The sequence below is a fragment of the Oculina patagonica genome, chromosome 12, assembly GCF_052425735.1.
Source record: "Oculina patagonica isolate OP01 chromosome 12, crgOcupat, whole genome shotgun sequence".
In the NCBI taxonomy this organism is placed as follows: Eukaryota; Metazoa; Cnidaria; class Anthozoa; order Scleractinia; family Oculinidae; genus Oculina; species Oculina patagonica.
This window is the reverse complement of record NC_135769.1, coordinates 23576289-23598021: the sequence shown is the minus strand read 5'-3', so window position 1 is coordinate 23598021 and position 21733 is coordinate 23576289. Positions and strand designations below refer to the sequence as shown.

The 21733-nt window shown below is 38.3% G+C and overlaps 3 protein-coding genes across 4 annotated transcripts in view; 1 reads left to right on the top strand and 2 right to left on the bottom strand.

The window, feature by feature from the left end:
• Positions 1-3145: 3145 nt before the first annotated feature.
• Positions 3146-10737, bottom strand: LOC144632268 (ankyrin repeat and SAM domain-containing protein 3-like). Of its 2 annotated transcripts, XM_078490877.1 has the most exons (4): positions 10676-10737; positions 8632-8727; positions 7094-7601; positions 3146-4485 (listed from the first exon to the last, which is right to left on the bottom strand). In XM_078490877.1, exons 2-4 carry the CDS (start codon positions 8636-8638, stop codon positions 3225-3227), a joined length of 1776 nt encoding a protein of 591 aa, XP_078347003.1. In that variant the 5' UTR covers positions 8639-8727; positions 10676-10737; the 3' UTR covers positions 3146-3224. The 2 variants fall into 2 exon arrangements, with proteins under 2 accessions (XP_078347003.1, XP_078347004.1); XM_078490878.1 differs by lacking the exon at positions 10676-10737 and having other exon boundaries at positions 8632-8755.
• LOC144632318 (uncharacterized) overlaps positions 6454-21733 on the bottom strand; it is a 140679-nt gene continuing 125399 nt past the window's right edge. The window contains exon 2 of the mRNA XM_078490939.1: positions 6454-6471. The gene's annotated coding sequence lies outside the window, so the exon portion shown is untranslated. The remainder of the gene's footprint in view (positions 6472-21733) is intronic.
• Positions 10801-21578, top strand: LOC144632272 (uncharacterized). Its single transcript, XM_078490883.1, has 6 exons — positions 10801-11011; positions 12181-12286; positions 12874-13498; positions 16651-16748; positions 17360-17836; positions 18516-21578. Exons 1-6 carry the CDS (start codon positions 10959-10961, stop codon positions 18801-18803), a joined length of 1647 nt encoding a protein of 548 aa, XP_078347009.1. The 5' UTR covers positions 10801-10958; the 3' UTR covers positions 18804-21578.

The following is a 21733-nucleotide window of genomic DNA, read 5'->3' as shown; positions in this document are numbered from 1 at the left end:
GCTTTTAGTCAATGGTCTTTGATGGTGTAAGTATTTATATTTCATATTGAATAACTGCGTTTTAATACTACAAAACAATTTAAAAGCACCTATTTCACATTAAAATGGAATATTTCTGAAAATTTCATTCTTGATTTACTTGAAAACGCTCTTACAGATTTTTCTAAAATTCTGTCAACAGTTAGTTAATCTTCTAATATTTAACATATCAAAAAATAAACACCAATTGTCAATCTAGATTTCGAGAAAATCAAGCTTGTTTGAAAACAAAAGAAAATGGCAATCGTTGCTATGGTAACCTTTGTGGCTAAGTGACCAGTAAAAAATTAAACTTTGGTCATATTTAATCATTATGGTGTATTTTGCCAAAAATCGAACATTGGCTTCCTAGATAACTTTCAATTTAAAAACGACCTCCCTAGGGCTAAAAAAACTACATCGAGCCTCCTTAAGTGGCCACCCCCTATTAAGCGGCCAGATACTAAAGTCCCGAAAATATTGTCAGTATAATACTGTTAATAAAACCCCTTTTAAGTGGCCACCCCTATTAAGCGGCCGCGGCCAGCTTTCTGCCGTCCCGATGAGCGTTCTTCTATTGTTTTTACCTCTATTTAGCGGCCAATAAGAATGTAATATACGATATTTAAATTAATTTCCAACAAGCTCAGACCGTGACGGCCGATAAAATCATTCAAACACAGGTTTATTGTCGTCTTCATGTGATTCCGTTATTCCTCTTCACCTTATTTTGTATTGAAATAATGTGCTAATTTCTGACAAACCCCTATTAAGCGGCCAACCTCTATTAAGCGGCCAGTTGCCATTTCCCCGAGGGTGGCCGCTTAATAGGGGTTCTACTGTATTACTTTCGACACTCAAGTGAAAACCGCTCTGCAGCACAATGACCCTAGCTAGGGCTCTAACCTGGATGACTGAATGACTAACCAGTAGACCACTGCTCCTCCCACATTCAGTGCGCTTTTGCTCATTTACATGTTAAAAAGCGCAATATAAATTCATAAATTATAATATAGTAATAGTCTTGGTTTCATGACCATACCATTTGAAATGATGGGTTCTTCATAATTATAATCTACGTAATGTAGCCTGCAAATACAGCCGTCTCTTATCACTCCTGCTACTAAGTGCATTTCGCACAAAGTACTGACTAAAGCAGGAGCGATGAGAGACGGCTGTATTCACAGGCTATACGGGGGGGTGGGGGGGGGGGGGGGGGGGGGGGGGGGGTTTTAGTGAGGTGGAGGAGTATTATTTATTATTTTTTTATTTTTTTATAAAAGGGGAGGGGGGGGGGGGGGGGACCCCCCCCACCCCCCAGGCTCCGCCGTCCCTGTATACATAATGAATCACTTAAGATTGGTCCCTGAGGAAATCAGTTTATTTTGTTTCCCTCAGAAAAAAAAATATTCAGAAAAAAACAAAAGTGCAACTCAGTGAATAGAATATATATTACCGGTATTTTATTATTACCATGACGTTTTTATTACAAGTGTCACATAAAATCAACAACAACATATTTAAACTTATTTGTTGGCTTAATAATAATTATTTTACTATTATAAATAATAAATAATTAAATCTTACCGACCCAAAACGTCATCCTGGGTCTACCTCTTAACAATATCCTAAATTTATTAACAGATACTTTAAAGGAAACTGTAACCTCTTGATCACTTAATAAATTTATAAGGAAAATTTATACAAAACATCTTGTTAGGTAAATTGAATTTCACAAATTTTAAAATCGCTGCCTTTCCCTAAAGTTCTATTAACCTTAATTTACAACAGGCTTCTTTGGAGTTTGTGGATCTACAATCTTGGGCAACTGAAATAAAAAAAAATAAAAGACCACAACTCCTCCCTTTTCAATGAAGGAATAAATGGCGCATTTTGGTTTTAAAGCAAATTCTCATTGATTTAACAGGGGGGGGGGGGGTTCATTTCTCTTTTTATTCCGTCTAAGATTGCAATCTGACTTGGACAATTGAGAATAATAAAAAATTAAGACCAACCCTCCCCCATTTCAATAATGAAAAAAAATAGCCTGTTTAAATTTGTGGGGGGGGGGGGGTCTCATTTTTATTCATCCAGTATTTTATGGTGTTTGATATTAAAATTGTGCTAAATAAAGACTGTGTCTGTATATAACCTTAACATGAACCCATGTAGCAAAAATTGATTTGGAAGTGATTTAGAAACTTAATAATTGGTAATATTATAAGACTATAAGCCCACTCCATGTGGTATATATAATGAGGGTGAGATATCTAAGATTATAATTATCTCAGATTCAAGGTGAATTTGATAATGGCATTTTGTCCCTTCCTGGAAAATTGAAGAAACAACCATTAACTAAAGGGGAATCTAACATAAAAGAGGGGTGGGGGATGATCAACACACCTTCCAAGGTTTACAACTTGTGACTTGATACATGCGCAAACTCATTTTGATTGGGCATGTGCCCCATCTTAGATTCGTACTCAGAAGAGGATTGGGGAGAGGAGAAAACCGTCCCAAGGAGTAGGAGTGCTTTTCCTCGCTTCCAACCCTCTCCCCGCCCTCATCCAACATGGCCTTGTGAGATCTACTTGTTTGTGAGCTAAACTCGCGTGCCCACAGAAAATAGACCTGTTGCTGGGATGTTTCCACAAAACCACATACCAGTGTAAAGGTGTAAAAAATAAATCTGACCTATGCTCTGTGAGAAAACTTATTCATTCACAGCTGGTATTTCAGAATAGGGGTACATTTCAAAATGTTTTGATAATCACATGTGGGAGTTCTACCAAGGGGTAACAACCAAGGATCACTACATACCCAGATAGAACTCCACTGTGTGATCAGTATGAATTTTTTCTATGCGAGTCTCAGCTTTCTTTGAGGCCTTCCAAGGGGTAAAAGTGCCAAGTGACATGACCCTGAATACAGGTGACACAGGAACATTTTAACAGCAACAAACAACATCATTATGGCACTGAAATGCGACAGCATCGCAATGCAACAGCAACACAATAGCGGGGAAAATGACAGTAACATTTACAGCTATTTGCTAGGCGACATCGAAGTATCTCAGGAAACATCATTGCGTCATGGCTTACCCCTTTCCTTGGAAGGCCTATGTCTTTCTCACAGAGAAATAATTATTAAGAAATGTATGCACAACTAGAGATATCTATTGTCTGACAGCTTTGGACATTAAAGGGTTAAGAACTTGAATTGCCTGACGATCCAGAGGAATTTCCTGACTGACCATTCTGCTGTCCACCTAAAATAAAGCTAGTTCCAGTTGTACCAAGCTGAACAAAGTCGCTCAGATTTGCTACAGAGCTTTCCAATTTACCACACACTTCTTTAGCTTGTTCTTGAGACAGGTTACAGTTTCCTTTCATTTCTTGACACAGGGCTCTTAATATCTCTACTTCTCCTTCCACTTGCTTCCACTGTTCCTGTAACTTGCACACCCTTGTGTAAATCTCCTGTCGTTTGGCTTTTTCTTCTATCAGACATCCCTCCACAAAATGACGCAAGTCCTTCTCTTGAGCCAGTTGCATCTGGAGTTGCTGCACTTCAGATGTTGCACGATGAAGCTGTGCCTCTGTTTTTCGCGCTTGGCATTGAAGTTTTTCCAGAGTTTTCCTGTCAGGTGTAGTTTTTGAACCTTCATGTTCTTCCTTCCAACGGGAAAGTGCTGTTAGTATTTTTCTTCTCGGTCCAAACAATGAAATCCCAATTTCTTTTAGATCACTTTCCTTGAGGGTCAATAGTGTGTCAAAATCCACATCTTGCTCATCAAACAAAGAAATATATTTTGTTAATTTCAAATCCTGTAGAAAGCTAGCAATGGTTGGTTTCATTGGCAGAATTCCATTAGTTTGGATTTGCGGGCTTTTGCTGGCTTCACTGTCAAAACTGTTCACTTTCTGTAACTGTTTATGCAAACTGGCACTTTCAACCGTTCTGCCACAGTTGATAAAGAAGTGTTCTTCAAAACTACCAACTGTGCCTTCACTGCCTGGAGTGTTAGAAAGACGATACGGACTTCCTACAACGTGGCCCATCCTTTCCTGCTTTGCCATCATAGAGGGAATGTTCATTGGCTTGCCATCTTTGTGATGACCGCTCATCAGCTTTTCAAAGGCCTCTGGGCCATCACGGATCCCAGCATGCGGGATCATATTTTTATCCTGGAGCCAATCGTGAACCTTTACGTCAATAAGATCACTGTCATCTGGCAGAAGACCAGGTTCACTTCGAAGCATGTAGTTCGGCAGATTATGAAATGCTTGCTGGTCAATTATGTTTACAACTGTCATGTTTCCGTGTTGCAGAGCTAAAGACCGCACATCCTCACCATGGTTAGTGTGGGCATTCATGTCAGCGCCACTTCTGACAAGCTCCTCAAAAATGACTTCATGTCCCTCTCTTGCAGCAGCCAAAAGTGGAGTCAGGCCCAGTCTATATTCCCTGTAATAATTATTAAATGTGAAAGAGTCAAAACAATTTTACATTGTAATTTATATAGATTGAAAGAGTTGGATTGAAATGCTGTATATTTAACTCTAGTGGGAGACTAATTAAATAGCAACAGGCATGCAGTAGAGGAAAGAGTCAGACAAACAGGACCTTCCATTTATTGAAAACTAAACTGTTCAAGCACAACTGGCACACCACAACCCTACAGTTAACATTGCCCCAGGCTTCCCTCCTACGATACCCAGACTTAAATGTGAATAACAGGTGTATTAAATTATGGCAGCAAACAATCTTAGAGCACATTGCAATTTTTTTTTTCTATAGAGATCGAGTTGAGCACAAAAATAATACACATATTTTTCCTCAAGCAGCCATGTATTACATAGGCGTACGGGCAATTTTTTGCCAGGGGGGCGGTAAGACATTTGCCCAAAAAATTATCGCAAGTTGCCCAAATTTTTACAAAACAGTCAAGAAGAAACGAGGGTCATACGATGCACTTACATAGGCTTACAGACCCTACAAATGAAGTGAAAAATTCTTACATAAGAATCTATCATATGAGCTCAAAAACATGTTTAAAGAAATAGCTGTCTCTACCATTTCGAAGGCCGAAGATATCAACAATACCATCCATGTCATTGTTGACTACAGAGTTGGAATATGTCCATTAAATGCTAACAAGTGCGATGACAAGTAATAATTTAGGCCAAGTAAAAAAACAAATATTTTTCATCTAGAATTTTATAAAAAAGAGAGCGGGTGGGCGCATTTTTTGTTATTTTTTAATTATTTATTATTTTGTTGCATTCCATACCTATGTTGTTCGAATATTGATGTAGTGGAAGTAAACTTAACTAAGTGTCAAGCGTTATAGCGTTTTACACACTAATTGATGACAAAAATGTTTTTTTTCCTCAATCGTCAAATTCTCCAGGCCAGAAGCGAACTTCCAAAATAAATCCTGCAAGGTAATTAACCTATCCAGTACAGACCTAGCGTAACAAGGATTAAACGTTTTGGGCCTTAGTTTGTATTACCAGTAAAACGCAGACAAAAGCCATGTAATTACTCCGTACAAAGTGAAAGTAAAGTTGTTGGTTTTTGTTCGTTTTAACCTTTCCAAAAAAAATAATAAAAAAGAGAGGCAGCCCCCGGAAAATGAAGCGGGCGGGGATGAGAAACATTTGTTTTGTTTTTTTTACTTGGCCTTACTGACACGTTGTCACCTTTAGTTATCAGATGCTGTGACAGATATTCGCAGTACAGCTAGTGCCCAACAGTAAAAAAAAAACAATTATGTATATCAACAAATGATCCCCTTCACTATTAACCAGAAACTCATCACGTGCTAAAAAAACCACTGTCGTATGTGAATTTAACTGGCTTTAACACGCCGACTTCAGGTTAAAATAGAAAATATCTATCTCTTCAAAAAAAAAAAACTTTAAAAACTGGCTTTGCCCAAATTTCTCTTGCTGCCCAAAAAATCTGAGTTGCCCAAAATTTGGGGGGCTGCAGCCCCCCCTGCCCCCACGGCCCCGTACACCTACGATGTATTATCTATAAAGATACAAATGGGGGGGGGGGGGGATAAAAAAAAAAAAAAAAAAAAAAAAAAAAAAAAAAAAACAAAAAAAAAAAAAAAAAAAAAAAAAAAAAAAGAAAAAAAAAAAAAAAAAAAAAAAACGCCCCAGCCCCCCCCCAACCCCGGAAAGGCAAAAAGGAGCATTTTGGCATATATTGCAAATTTCTGGTCGATCTATTTTCCAAGGAACAACAGGACACAGAAACAGCGAGGATCGAAATGCACCAATCACAGCTGTTGAAAACCAACCAATCACAGCGCAGCAGCGTGCTTTATAAGTTCACGCACAATCAGTCGACCTTATCGCCTGATGAAGACTAGCAGTGTGCAGTCGAAACGTCGCGATCTACATCACAAGTGACACTACGTCGTGAGACAAACGAAAAATACTTTATTATTATTGTACTCTACCACGATGATTAACCACAACATTTTTTACGATATTTAAGAAGTTTTTAGTTTTTCTGACATTTCAAATGTTTTCCTGATTACACTCAACTCTTGTTATAGCGGACACGCTTGGGGCGTCGTTTAGTCAAGTGTCCGTTATAGCGAGAGTCCTTAATAGCGAGAGTAATTTCCAGTCAAACCTCTTTCGCCGGGAATGCCTGCAATAGTGGGGTGTCCGCAAGGCGAGAGTTAATTGACTGTATTCCGAAATCTCCAAAGATTGCACAGTGAGATTCAAAGATGTTTTGAGAAATTATTTACTATTTATGGACAATTATCACTGACTTCCCCCTGGGGTTGACCGTGTGGGCAAACCACAGAGATATACCAGGAAATACTGGAGATTATAATAATTATTGAAATTGTAAACCTGGAGGAAATCATAAACATCTTCTTCATCAGATCGCCTCTGTTTACTGGGGTGTAAATTCAGTTCTATAGTTTAACTTACTTCCCAACAACGTTTAAAATAACTTTAATCAATTTTTATCAATTCTGTTTATTGTGAAACTAAAGACTAAAGGCAGGTTAAAACTTCAGCTTGATAGAGTCATAACTTACCTTAACTCCTTGTCAGCCTGATTCTCTAATAACATCTTCACAACCTTCTGGTGTCCTTGATAAGTTGCATAAAACAAACACGTCCATCCTCTTTTGTCCTGTAGATCGATCTTAGCGCCATTCTGCAACAGAAAGTACACCACAGATTCGTTTCCACAGCTTGCCGCGAGCATAAGCGGTGTCGCTCCGTTCTTCGTTGTCTGAGCGTTCACGTCGACATTATGGTCGAGGAGAAGATTAACAATATTGTCGTGCCCGACGTAAGCGGCGTACATGAGCGGCGTCCATCCACCTATGTTGGGTTTATCGAGATCGGCAAGTTCCACGCCATCGGCTAGATGTTGCCGGACACAGTTGTACTCGCCGATTGAACAAGCAGTACAGATGTCCATTTTGACCACTTCATCTTCGTTCCATAGATTACTACAGTCGTTCACATCGGTAAAACTCGATGAACGTTCGGATCGACCGTAGCTGTATTTCGGTGGCTCTTCCATTATACGTGTGGCTTTATACGGTAGATAAAAAATCAGAAGTTTATATTTGTTTTAGCGAGAACACTCAAACCCTGGCGGAAACGGTGACATTCACGAGAAACTCACACACTACTCCTGGCATGCGCACCACATTTGTTTGTTCGCGAACATTCCTTAGTTGCGTGACCAATAAAATATTTGGGCTGTGTAACTATAATATATATATATTTGAGACAAACTAACTCCCGAGTGGGATTTCGAGTTGGATTTCGATTGGATTTCGAGTTAGGATCGAGTTGGATTTCGAGTTGGATTTTCGAGTTAGGATTTTCGAGTTAGGATCGAGTTGGATTTTTGAGTAAGGATTTTCGTCAATGAAACGAATACGAAAGTGCGCCCACTTGCGAATTCTGGGATTGTTCGAGTGTCTGCGGTTGCGTCATCAGTCGTACAGGTTCCCAACTTCGGCTCGATTAAATTAAAGTTTGCTAGCTGAGGAGAAACAAGAAATACTGCATGGCGATCTGAACAGGATAATTGTTTTTCTCAGTGCATACGTTCTTCTGTGGAGATGCCAGGGAGCCCCATAGGTAGCTGGAGACTTTAATACTGGTTAAATAGAAAAAGGCCCCATAGCCAAGTGACCCAGAGGCATCGGTGTCAGGCCATCCCAATAAAATGTTTCGTTTCCCTCGCCCGACCGACCCATTTTTTTCGAGTAAAAAAATAAATCAAACAGCAGTATACACCGATCTTTTTTATTAAAAAATTGTATGATGTGACGTCTTTGTCTTTAAAAAATGATATACGTATTTAAACTGTTAAGAAAAACGAAGAAAAATACGTTTTCGAGTTGACTTTTCAGGCTTTCTTACTTAGCAGTCCGGCCTTTTCTGAACCCGAACCCTTTAAGTGTTCATTCTTTTTTTTTTTTTTTGCCCGACCGACCGCCCACCATCACAAGAGACGGGGCGTGGGAAACGAAACATTTTATTGGGATGGCCTGACTAAGAAAGAAAATCATCGACGCTTGTGATCACTTGACTTTGAGCTGTACTGTACCTTTCATAGGAGTCGGAGCGCCAGCGGCCAAGAATCTTGATGAGCCATGAAGGAAGGCCGGCAGCAGCCGCGGTCGTGGCTGCCCCAATTCTGAAACTGTGAAATAAACGCTTGAGTCCAGCAGCTTATTAACTGAATTGCAAGTGAAGATCGTCTGTGATCACAAGAGTAAACAGGGGAAGGCTGTGTGGATCTGATTGGCCGACAATCTGTTAACGCGTGCAAGCTTATCATTCATTGGCCAGTATAAATAGAGGGAGATACAAGTACATGTTTACGTACGGTTCAACATGTTCAAAGAGCGGGGTACAGATTGCCGGAAAAACACATCCACGGGGAGAGCAAGGTTTAATTGAGCTAAACATTAACTCCAGTTTATGCTTTGGCAAAAACAGCCATTGATTTCAGTTTTCTTTGGCCGCCCACTTTGCGAAGTTCGTTGGGAAATTGTAAACTTCGTTACGAAGTTGTCAATTTCGTTGCGAGTTTGCGAATCAAATTGCGAACAGTCGATACAAGTTCCAACTTCGGCTCGAAAACTTTACAATTTGCTGCTGAGGAGAAAAAGAAATTGCATGGCGATCTGCTCGATAATTTTAAAGGAAAAAGGTAAAGTGTGAATATCCTAGCGACTCGTGCAGCTCAACTTTGAACAAAATACAACATAATAGAAACCTTACATTGTTTTAAACTGGTGCATATTAAAATCTTCTGTAATTATGTTATAAAAAGGATTTTGCAACGCTAAACTGTTGGAAACAAATGTCATAAAAATAAAATATAAAAGCATATAAAAGGTAAAAACATTTGATGTTCGCGAGCCGTGAACATGTTGTCTTGACAAATTTTCCCTGTCGCGTCTCGGCTTTGATTAAAATCAATTTTAGACTTGAATTGAAGATTATGCCACAAATCGTGAAATATGTATTTTCATGCGGAAAATCTAAATTTTGCATGCAAATGATGGGCATGCAAAATGATGGCTCTGTAGCCGAAAAACTCGTTTAAAGAAAATCTTTTTTGTATATGCCTGCGGAAAGCTTATACTTAAATTTTCTGTTGTTTTCTAACATTAGATCCCTCTAATGTCCTAAGCAATTAGAAGGTTACTTTACAGTAAAGCGAACTCCACGGCAGAGCATTACGGAACAGTGGCATGATCGACCTACCCCAAGTCAAAACCTTATCGGGAAGAAGAACATTTAAACATGCTGGGGCAAGTGACTGGAACTCGCTACCTACAGAACTAAGAAAACAAACTAAACTATCTTCTTTTAAACTACAACTCTTTAACCATCTGAAAGAAATTGACATTAAGAATCATAATGCTCAGTCTAACTTTTTTATACAATTGCTGTTGATATATTTTAAAAGTAATTTTAGGTAAATTATATTATTGTAATTTTAATCTTAGATTTATTACTGGAATCTTTTAACAGATTTTCTATAAATGCTGATAGATTTCTTTCAGGTTAAATAAAGCTTTTATTATTATTATTATTATTATTATTTATCGGCAAGAGAGGGGTCTCTCTTGTTATCGGCAAATCACTTGCATGATCGTTCATGCGAAACGTTTTCTTACATTTCAACTTTCCTTGACCAGTTCTAAAATCATTGAGTTCAGATGGCCATGACTTTCAAACAGCAAGTCTTGTGTCTCGTCAACTAGCAAACTCGAGTCGAAGTTTGGAACTTTGTATCGAACTTCGCAATTTGATTTGCAAACTCGCAACGAAATTGACAACTTCGTAACGAAGTTTACAATTTCCCAACGAACTTCGCAAAGTGGGCGGCCAAAAAAAACTGAAATCAACTGTAAATTTTGCTTGTTTCGGTGATTTCGTTTCATCCTGACCAGCCCCTCTCTTGTTTGAATAGGGCCCGTTTTTGGGTCGACATAAATGTTCTCATATTAAAACTGGCTTTTGTTACAAAACAAACATCTTCGGAAACAAGTCTCATCTTGCTCGCTTCGTCAGAATCCCGTTAATGTCGTTAAATCAATTTCTAGCTCTGTAAGACGAATGTTCCACCCTCCTACCTTTCTTCTTGTCGCAGAGATTTTAAATTTGCCCGGGAGACATCTTTTGCCTTGTCACGCAATGTAAACTATCACTTCCGGTGCCTCGGGGGAAATAACACCACGTGATGCCAAGATCATGTGACATCAAACACTTCCACTTTCGATGCTTTCACTTGCAAATCAGCTGCCGGGAGTCGATCGACTGTTTGCTGTGTTTATTGTCGATTGACGTCCCTTATATCAGCTTCAGCAGTTCTTTATGTGAATACAAAGAGCTGAATTAAGCTGTAACGTCAACAATATGACTGGCTATGTGTCTGTTTCGTCCAGGACTTCTCAAGCCGTCCTTGTAGGGTAAGACCATCAAGCCTTTCTCGATTAAAAATATTTCCGGCTGTGGGGGACGCCTCGAATGTTTTGAATAGAAGACGATCATGTAATGTAACTTCGATTTGAAGTATTTATCTCACAACTGATTGATTTTCCCGAATTTGCTTCTCTTCTGTGAAGCGATCGGGTGCAGGCAGTAATCTAGAAGACGCGAAATAAATTAAGGACATATTTAAGCTTATTGAACTTTACGCCGGCACTGCATGTATTATTTTCACTTGACTGCTATTTTACTCAAACGCCCGGCAATCTACAGGAACACATTATTTTTTACTGATTGCAGCTACCTAGAGTAAAAAGACTAACAGATGATCACTAAATTTCGAAACAAAAACGCAGGAATTACAGTTGTCGGACTTTCCTGGAAAAAGTTCTAAAATTATCATAATTTTAAGCCACGCGACCGATGTAATCAGAATTTGCATGCACTGTCCTTTGGTTGTTGTTTCTGATGAGGAAACGTGAAAAAAATTGTTGTATTTAAAATTCCCTTTCTATACGAAGTGATTATACGAACATTTGATAAAGTTCACATTTTAATTTACCATTGAGAAAATGAAATGAAGGCCTGTTATGCGCATATTTGTACTTTGATGGAGTGTTCTACAGGTATGTACAAGACCATAACAAACCCCTCAGTCCTAAAATCTGTTTTTTTTTTTTTTTTTTTTCAGTACACAATCCCATGCTGGATGTGTACAAAACTCGACCACATCTTCTCAGTCCCGGGGACAAGGTGCATTTCCGTGCAAAGCTTGTGCCCTCACATTTTTAAGGATCAGAGTGAAAAGACAGGGATCCATGTCAACGATCTCTGGCATAACCTGCCGGAAACCAGCTTGCACCTAAGGGCCCATCAAAAAACCAGTGGCAGTGTCTGCCTTAGAGATAGCCTGTGAATATAGCCACCTTTTATCCCCCCCCCTCCCAAGGTTTGGTATCTCTCTCTCCCAAAATTCTATACCATGTACCAGTCGGGAGTGATGAGAGGTGGCTGTATTCATAGGCTACCCTAGAGAGGGTTTTCCATATTTATGGTATTATCAGTTTTTTCCCTGTGGGGAATAGGGTGGGGATCTTGTCATATAGAATTACAAAATTATAACTTTTCTTCTAACTGTGTTTTATTGCAGACCATCAATGTGGCAGCAGTTCACAGATTTTGCAAATGTCCTGAAAGCATTTATAGGAACAAGCTACCTGTCTTTGCCATTTGCATTTTATCAGAGTGGATTGGTGGTAAGTACAGGCTAATTTATCGACCGGATAAATAAGCGCTTTGATTCTTGCCCAACAAATCAGGCTGATAAATTGGTACATGTAACATCATTTGTTTGCCTTTTGCTGAAAAACTTTAATTACCATACATGTATGAAAACAGTGAGCAACATCAAATTTTTTTCTGTAAATTATATACTAAATCAAGAGAAGAGGTTATGAAACTAAATAAAATGGGCACCAAAGGAAAATTGCTTTGACCTTTAACCCCTCATTGCTTAATCGTGAGTCATACTTTTTTGAGCTTTTGAAATTCCGTGACTTTTAAAAGTTTTCCATGACCTAAATTTGACCATTTTTCTTGGAAATTTTCAAAAATTATCTTAATTTTGGGTATGTTTCTACCCTTTTCTTTACCAAATAATAACCTGCCTAATTTTTTATGTACAATCAATACCATTTTCCATGACCCACACTTAAGTTCCATGACTTTCCAGGCCTGGAAAGTGAATTCTAAAATTCCATGACTTTTCGGTATTCTATGACCCAGACGAACTCTGTTTATAATATGACCTTTACTAAATAATCAGTGACTGTTGTTATTACAGCTCGGTGCAGTCGGACTTGTCGTCATTGCCACAATAACAGACCACTGTTGCCAGCTCATAATTAAATGCAAAAATGCTGCTGTCGACATGATACTCAACTCATCTCCAAAATACCAAGAACTGCAAAGAGAAGCATGCTACGAGGAGATGGCTAAAATAAAGGAGACAATTGAAAAGGAGATGACGCTGGGCGACATTGGAAAAATTGCAGTTGGACCATGGGGATTGAGACTTGTTAACATTGCATTAGTTATAACACAGACTGGATTCTGCATTGCTTATTTCATATTCATGGGAAATACCATAGCAGAAATGTTTCCTGTCGCTTTTAAAACTCAACCTGTGACACCTACTAAACATTCAATGAACATCTTAAATCAGACTGGCGTGGTCACAGGGAAGCCACATGTAACCACTGCTGCATCCTCGAACTCTTCCACAATGGTACCTCCTCTAGAGAGCACAAGCACTGCACCTCTATTTGTGCTCCTTGTGCTTATTCCTTTGCCTTTCCTCGTTGTAATGGCATACGTGCGGAGCATTCGAAAGCTTGGACCTATCAGTGGTGTTGCTAATGTAACCCTGCTTGCTGGATTTTTTGGCCTTCTTACATTTCTGTTGAAGGGTAAGAGTTATAGATTTAAAAATACTAGTTATGCAACGCTTTCGAGTGGTATACTATGGAATATTCCACGAGTCACTTGTATTTTCTCGGTATACACACGAGCCTTTAGGCGAGTGTGTATGCCAAGAAAATACAAGTGACAAGTGGGATATTCCATAGTATACCACGAGAAAGTGTTGTGTAACTATTTTATACCATGCCATAGAAAATACGCTTACTAAATTTCGTCGAAAATACAGTCGCAGCGCACTATGGGAAGGTTGGGTTGAATACAGTCGAATATACAACGGCTTTCCTGTATTCTGATTGGTTGTATTTTCTATGGCATGGTATAAAGTACTGTACACTTGACAGTGCTGTATGCAACTTGTCTAAGTGTAAACTGATCATTTGCATGAAGGGATGTTGCATAATAAATTGCTAAAATACCGTAAATCTCTTAACTCTTTGCTGTAGGGTCAAATTACTGTCAAAATTGACCTTTGTCCTTCTTAATTTATTTCTCAGCTGGGATTTAGAATTGAGATAAGAGCCATACCTCATTTGAAAGCATATGAAATAGGCTTCCAGAAAAAAATTTTTTTTGTCCGAAACAACCCATAATACTTTTGAATACATTAATTTAATTCACATAAATTAGCATAAATTTGCAAAAGATAATGGACAAAAATAAACAAACCTAAAAATGGTAAAAGTTTCCAAGAAAAGCTTAAAAACAAAAGTGTTTCATATTATATTGCCAAAGTATGCAGCAATTTTGGTTAAAAAAGATTAATTCTGAAATTTTTGGCAATTTTTTGAATTGACGCAGATGAAACGTGATAGGTGAAATTCGAGCTTCTTGTTGACACGAAGCTTCAACTCAAATTATCTTTTGATCTGTTGTCCTAAAACCCTTTTCCTCCTAAAATATCGATCTTACAAAGCTCAAATATAACCAAGACATTCATTTTAAAGTATCAGCAAGGTTTTGAACGTAAAAAGTGAACTATATAAAGCATATCATTGCATTTCCGATTGTGCAATTCGAGTTAAATTTATTTGCAGACGCTATGCATAAATTACACTAAATTATCTTCACATCTGTTGTCTCAAAACCCCTTTTCCTCCAAAAATATGGATCTCACAAAGCTCAAATATAACCAAGACATTTATTTCAAAGTATCAGCAAGGTTTTGAACGTAAGAAGTCGACTAAATACAGCGTTTTGTCGCGTTTCAGACCACGCGTGTGGTTCGACACGTGCGACTCAGTTTTCATGTTTGTTTACTCAATTCTTACCCCGATTCGTCGCTTAAATTTGAAGCTGTCGATCCAAATCACTTTCTTCATCGCTTGAAATGCCATCTTTGGTGTAATCTTTTTGTTCCAGGAGCTAGAGAACTCTCTCTGGGCTAGTAGCGATCGACCGCGATCGATAACTTCCACCGCGTGTGATTTCGAACTTTTGACTGAGCGGGCTTATTCGTCGTGTATGCCACATTGAAGTGTTTCAGCTGAAATTTGCGGAGGGACTGGGTAATTATCTAGTCACGCTTTTTGTAAAGTTTGGCGGCGAATGGATGTAACGCTAATAAATGCGAATTTTTTTTTGTCATCAGTCTTCAGCGACTGATATTTTAAAGGGCGGACATGAAAGAGTTAAAGTACAAGGATTGATCCAGGATTTTTCTAAGAAGGGTGCGCACCACTAAGCAATGATTTAACTGACTTTTTTGCAGAGTACCAGTTGTATTAGAAAACTGCAGGTCATATTGGGGGGGGGGGGGGTGCACACCCCCTGTACCATCTCCCTAGATCCGCCCCTGAAGTACCTTAATATAGGAAATTAACGCGCCATGAAATTAATGTTCGCTTTAATAATTATTTTGTTAACGTTAATTCCCACACCATTAATTAAGTGGAGCGTAAATTTCCATGACCTTAATTTCCATTATTTTGGCCCCAATTTCTCGTTACAGTCCAGACGTTCTTGACTTAAAGAAAAAAAATCATTATTTTAGCAGGGTGGACATCTGCCGTTATCACTGACACTGCGAAGAATGCTCGAAGAGGGAAAAGTACCATGAACATTGTTTACATTTACAGCAAGGCGCCCAAAAGTGTGACCACTTTTAATTTATTCACATTCTTCACGCGAAGAACATTCCTTCCACCGAGGAGGAAGTATCACGGGAAACTAAGCGAGTAGCGAAAGCCCTCGCCACTTATAACTACCCTGCAAATTTTATTCACAATCTGTGCCAACCGAGTAGACAACAAGAAACAAATGATATCGACCATCGTGGTTTTGTTATCCTCCCTTACGCCAAAGGTTTTTCCGAAAGAATTGCAAACGTTCTTCGTGGCTTCAACATCAAGGTCGCCCATCAAATAGATTTGGAGAGCGTCGAAATTGTTGACAGGTCAACGGTGTGGAAACGACTAATTCTTCAAGCGTGGCATTCTGTGCGAGATAGGAACACTATAAACGAACACATAGCACTACCAAACGTTTACAATAGCATTAAGAATTCATAGACTCATTAAGAATGCTCTAGAGACTTTTGTTGCACTCGGAAAGTTCATTTAGTTTCTATCACACATTTGTCACATATTTTAACAGGACGCCGTTGAACATTTGCATTTTTATCTTGCTGAAGAAGGCAACAGTAGTGGCCGAAAGGTCCAAAAACAATATTTTTAGCCAGTGTCAACTTATTACACGTAATTCGAATTTTTTAACATGCCTGGCTACAACCTGAACATTTTTAAACTTGTTCTTGTTGTGTACGTCACATTGATTACCTTCATTTTGAAATGTTACCTTCTCTTTTGCGTTAATTTCCTTTATTGGGAAGTAATTTTTCCTTCAATTCGCGTTAATTTAAGTTGCGTTATTTTCCAATACCTTAATTAACACAAGCATTAATGTCCTATAATAAGGTAAGTCCTGTACTGGACTTTCTTTGCTCAGTGCCCTTTTCAGGTGGGGTGGGGAGCTTATTTTTTGCTAGAATTTTGGATTTCAAAAATGTGAAAATGCCCTTATTCTGTAAAAGTGACATTGACCAAGTTTCTAAAAAGGAAACTTGCTTTGGGATGCAAAGTATTTTATTTTGGAAGCAAAGCACATGATTAATGAAATTTCGTCAAAATGTTTGTTTTTGTAGGCTTGCACTTTAAGCTGAAAGATGTGAACCTTGCTAGACTGTCTACATTTCCAATTTTCTTTGGCCAATTGACTGGAGCTTATGAAGGAATTGGAACGGTAAGTCTTGGATTATTATTGCAATCATGAAGTGCCAAGATAGATATTAATAAAATCAAGCTTATCAAAATTGAAGTAGCACTAAAACAGGCATATTTTACATCCTACAATTTGATGACTTGAACCAAGTGCAAGTGAACGTTGATGACGTAAAATATAATGTAAAATATAATGTATTTGCACTCCAGGGTAATATCAAGCCTGTAGGTAAACTTCAACTAACATTAATTACTGGACTACTAATTGATCATTTAAATTAAAGTTTTTGTACTTGTTTTGTACTTATTATGGTTAGTGCGCTGGACTCCAGGTTGAGCGGTATGGGTTCATGCCCTTGCCTCAGTCATTGCGTTGTGTTCTTGTGCAAGACACTACTCTTACAGTGCCTCTCTCCGCCCAGGTGTATAAATGGGTACTGGCGAATTTAATGCTGAGGGTAACCCTGTAATGGACTAGCATACCATCCAGTGGGGAGTAAGAATACTCCTAGTCGCTTCATGCTACAGAAACCGGGATAGGCTCTGGCTAGATGGGCCACAAGGCTTGAATGCAGACTTAACCAACTTTGTGACTTTACTACTGATCCCTAAACATTCACTTGTTACATGTAGGTGATACCCATTGAGTCAAGCATGGCAGAGAACAGGCCTCGCTTCCCACTGTATCTTCACTTGGCACTTGGGATAGTCTCCACTATTCTTGGTTCATTTGGGATGCTTGGGTACGTCATTTACGGCAGCAATGTTCCTCAGATAGTAACAGATCGGCTGGAAACAAGTGTATTGACGCAACTGGTTCGGATAACACTTATCATAGCCGTCTTGATGACATATCCTCTTCAGCTGTACCCTGTCATTGAAATTGCCGAGTCCATTTGTTTCACCAAAGTCCATTCCAGAAGCAAGTCTCACATGAGCGAGATCATTGCGGGTCCAAGCATGGGCCCAGAAAGCAATCCAAGCTCTCCTACAGACTCCACCACAAGCAACTCACAATATCCATCGTTAGATGAATCTGCTAGTATATCTACCAGTATTAATGAGACACAAGTTCTTATACCAAAGGATACTGAAGAACTTCAGTATAAGGTGTGTACACAATAACATAAGTTAAAGTGTAATAATTAATTTTTATCATACTTGGTTTTCTGCTAACAAGGTACAGTCATACCTCTCCATACAGCCACCTTTCTTTTATGGACAATCCAATGTCCTAACAAAATTCTTGTATAATTTTCTTTAGAAAAAACCTCTATAACACGGACGGTGGGATCCTCTCTAATATGGACAACAGACACTAAATCTCAGCCCCAGGGAATAAATTCATACTGTATATTAAGCAAAACCTCTATTACGGACACAATTTCCTGTTTGTGGTTGCAACAACGAAAAAAACGTAATGCTTTTTTCATCTTAGATGTTTTCAGATTTGTGCTTAGTGTTAATTTTTTGCCTGCAGCATTGCATTGCAGAACATTTTTGAGTCACTTAATTCTTTAAGCTGCCAATGAAGTCAAAAGTGACGTCATAGTCTGTGGTGACCTCTATAATACAGACGCCTCTCTAACATGGACACTTGGGTGTCTGTATTAGAGAGGTTTACCTGTACAATAAAATGATGTAGCATATGGCTACTATGACCAGGCAAGAGTCAAGCTCACTGTCCAAGAAGATTGCACGACAAGAAGTAAAGCCCAATTTGATAAACAAAAACACCTGCGTAGTGGTCAGTGAAATAAAACAGTTCTGGCTCTTTCTCTCTCCTTAGGCTGCCCCCTGGAAGAGAAATTTACTGCGTACTGTGCTGGTTCTCATAACAGCAGGAGTTGCTGTTCTTCTGAAGAATGAATTTGCCTATGTGAACGCTTTTATTGGTTCATTGGGAAGCTCAGTGTTGGCGTTCATTTTACCATGCACATTTCACCTTGTTCTATTTAAACACACCAATTCTGTGGGTGTGGTTATTAAGGACATTATCTTCATTATATTTGGTGTTGTTGGTGGTGTAGTGGGTGTTGTCATTACTGTCCAAAATGTAGTCAAGAACTTAACATAGTTAAATCCGACATAGAGATAATATTCCGTAGGTTTAAGGGAGAGGGTTGCACTCTGTTGATGTTTGGTTTTGAGATGTGTTGGTTTGATTTTGACTTGTTCTATATTTTGGTGAAAGCCAGGAGTGATGGCAACATATGTAGGTGCTGTAAAAGCTCAATTAAGGCTCTTCCCCTTCCCCTCATCTGAAGGTGATTACCCAACAAGAAAACAATATTTTTTAGAGCCATAAGTAGCCTATCAATGTGGTTTAAGTTATAATATCAACCACAGTTTGTTGTTACTCTCTTTGTGGAGTATTTTTCATGTGCACTTTGGAAGGTACAGTGGCCCAATGGCTAGTGCACTGGTCTTGGGATTGAGTGGTCTGAATTCAAACCTCCTGGGAAGGACACTTAACTCTTACAGTGCCTCCATCCACCCAGGTGTATAAATGGGTACCAGTCATTAAAACACTGGAAGGTAACTGTACAATGGACTAGCATCCCATCCAGGGGCTTAATATGTAGCACAGGCTGTATAGGCCATTAGGCTCAAACACTGACTTTACCTTTAGTTTTTCGTGTGCACTCCCCTTGACCCCCAGGGCCTAAAAGAGCTTTTATGGTAACTATGACTTGATACATGATTCATATGACCACAGTTAAGGTTACTATTGTTAGCGGCTACTAAATTTAAAAATTTAGTGATTTGGGTGAAAATCGCTTAATTTAGTACTCGCTAAAATTTGTCCTCAAATCTAAAACTCGTTAGACAGTTAAGTACTCCCCAATCCTACCCTATAGGCAAACAAAATTAAACAAAGTTGACTTGAAAAATTCTTAAAAAATGGATGCCTGTAACTTTGCTCTTCCTGGCAATATTTCAAGTGAGTTTATTTTACTATACATTTATCCATCTTAGCTATTATGTTCATTTAAATAAAACTTTTACACTAGTTTTACTTTACACAATTTCACTGAGTTAAGTAGTCGCTAAATGTTGCTCAGAAAAAATCTCTCAAATCAGTAGCCGCTAAGAATAGTAACCTTAAGGTGGTTAATACCGTATTTACTCGAATAAGCACCGCGGCGCTTATTAAATTTTTCGCACCTCCAGTGCGGCGCTTATTCGGGGGCGGCGCTTATTTAAAATTTGGACTCCACAAAGAGTCTTATATTTTACAGTTATCGAAAATAGCATCTTCTGATTGTCAGTATTCGTCTCTTGCTGAAGAGAGTAGTGGCGCTAGCTGTCCTAGCAAAGTTCGCGGCCTTCACAACATTTACGTATTGTGAGAATGTTTGATAGAAAAAAAAAAAAATGGGCGAGCAGTAAAATCATCACTGCCAGCTGCAAAACATTGCTTTTGATGAAACGTAATGTTCAAGTTTGTATTAGAGTTGCTTTGTAGTGCACGTTTAAGCAAAACGGATTTCCTCGAATAAGCGCCGCATCGGGACTGCGGCTCTTATTCGGGGGCGGCGCTTATTAACTTTTTTGTCCGAAATGCGGCGCTTATTCGAGGGCGGCGCTTATTCGGGGGGGCGCTTATTCGAGTAAATACGGTAATTGTTCTAAGAATGAGCTCCAAAAAACTCCTCTTATATGACATATATTTTCTATAACAATATTTTTCTTTGAAAGAATTTGGTAACCGTTGTAAAAGAAGACGTGATCGGGTATTATATTAGCATCACTTGTCTAGTTAAATTTGTTATGAAAAGGTAAAGAGAAAAATAGGAATTTGTCACAAAAAAATTTGGGATTTAAGGGTATGGATCTTTCAAACTTATAGCCAATAATGAACTTGACTATTTTTTACTGGATAAGTCGTAGGAATAAATCAAATATTTTTAAGGGTGTCTTTTTTTAGAAGTATATTAATTTGAAGGTTAAAATAACCAACAGTTTATTTGAATTAAGTTTATTTATCACATGAAAGATGAAAAGTAAAAGAATTAAATTTTCCATAAATTAGTTTGTATTATACCGCTGTACCATTGCGTCTGGACAAAGGTTTTGAGTGAATTTTTTTAAACAACTTTGGTTGTATTATTTTTTTTATTTCACCAATCCAAATCTAATGTTTTAATGCCTGTGAATGGTTGTAACAAACCAAATTCATCAGGATGCCAAAGATAGTTTTACATTTTTGTAGAGTTGCAACAGTGTGGCATGCATCACTTAAACAGTATTTAATTTGTCTAAGGGGGCTCACAACGGTTTCCAGCACTTTCCAGCTCTTTTACTTTGATGGGTCATTACTACAAATTTTTATTAGATGCTGCTACAATAAATATATAATGATATCAAACAAATGTCCAATCATCGCTGTACACGTTGTGATCATTTTCATGACGTCACTGGTTACCATAGCAACAGTATAACCTGTTAAAAACACCCTTTATTTTCCCTTTTAGCACTGTTAACTCAAAAATGAACCTTATGACCCCATTTTTTTTTTATCATTGAGTGACTTATGACTGACTTCCTGTCCACTTGTTTCTAACTTACTGACTTGACTTTGAGTAAGATGGGTTGCTTCAATGAAGGGACCATCAGACTTTGCTTGTTGATATTAGACATGTGTGTATCTTTATTTTATTTAGCATTTATTTGTAAATTCTAGCTGCTTGCACATAAAATTTGTAAAAAAAGACATTTTAAAGTGGGAATGGAAATGGGTGATTTATTGTTACACAAACCTCAAAATGATAAAAATAGTGGTTGATAGTAGTGAGAAACAAAATGTTTAATATTTTTGCTACCTACAAATAAAAAGTATTTGTCACTATTTTGCAGTGTATAACTATTAGTAAATACCCAACCAGTGAATTGAAGTATAAAATGCGTAGAAAAAGAAGCCTTGAAAAACCATCATGCTTTCTGTTTACGAATGCAAAAAAAAAAAAAAAACGTGCGCCAGTTTAATAGCCCAACACTTAATCA

Excerpts from the sequence above, each read along its gene's own strand:
- LOC144632268 (XM_078490877.1), bottom strand. Across the intron at positions 4,486-7,093 it reads CAGGCTGACAAGGAGTTAAG|GGAATATAGACTGGGCCTGA; the intron begins GTAAGTTATGAC and ends TAATTATTACAG.
- LOC144632272 (XM_078490883.1), top strand. The coding sequence starts at position 10,959 with ATGACTGGCTATGTGTCTGTTTCGTCCAGGACTTCTCAAGCCGTCCTT. Across the intron at positions 13,499-16,650 it reads TCTTACATTTCTGTTGAAGG|GCTTGCACTTTAAGCTGAAA; the intron begins GTAAGAGTTATA and ends TTGTTTTTGTAG. Across the intron at positions 17,837-18,515 it reads CTGAAGAACTTCAGTATAAG|GCTGCCCCCTGGAAGAGAAA; the intron begins GTGTGTACACAA and ends CTCTCTCCTTAG.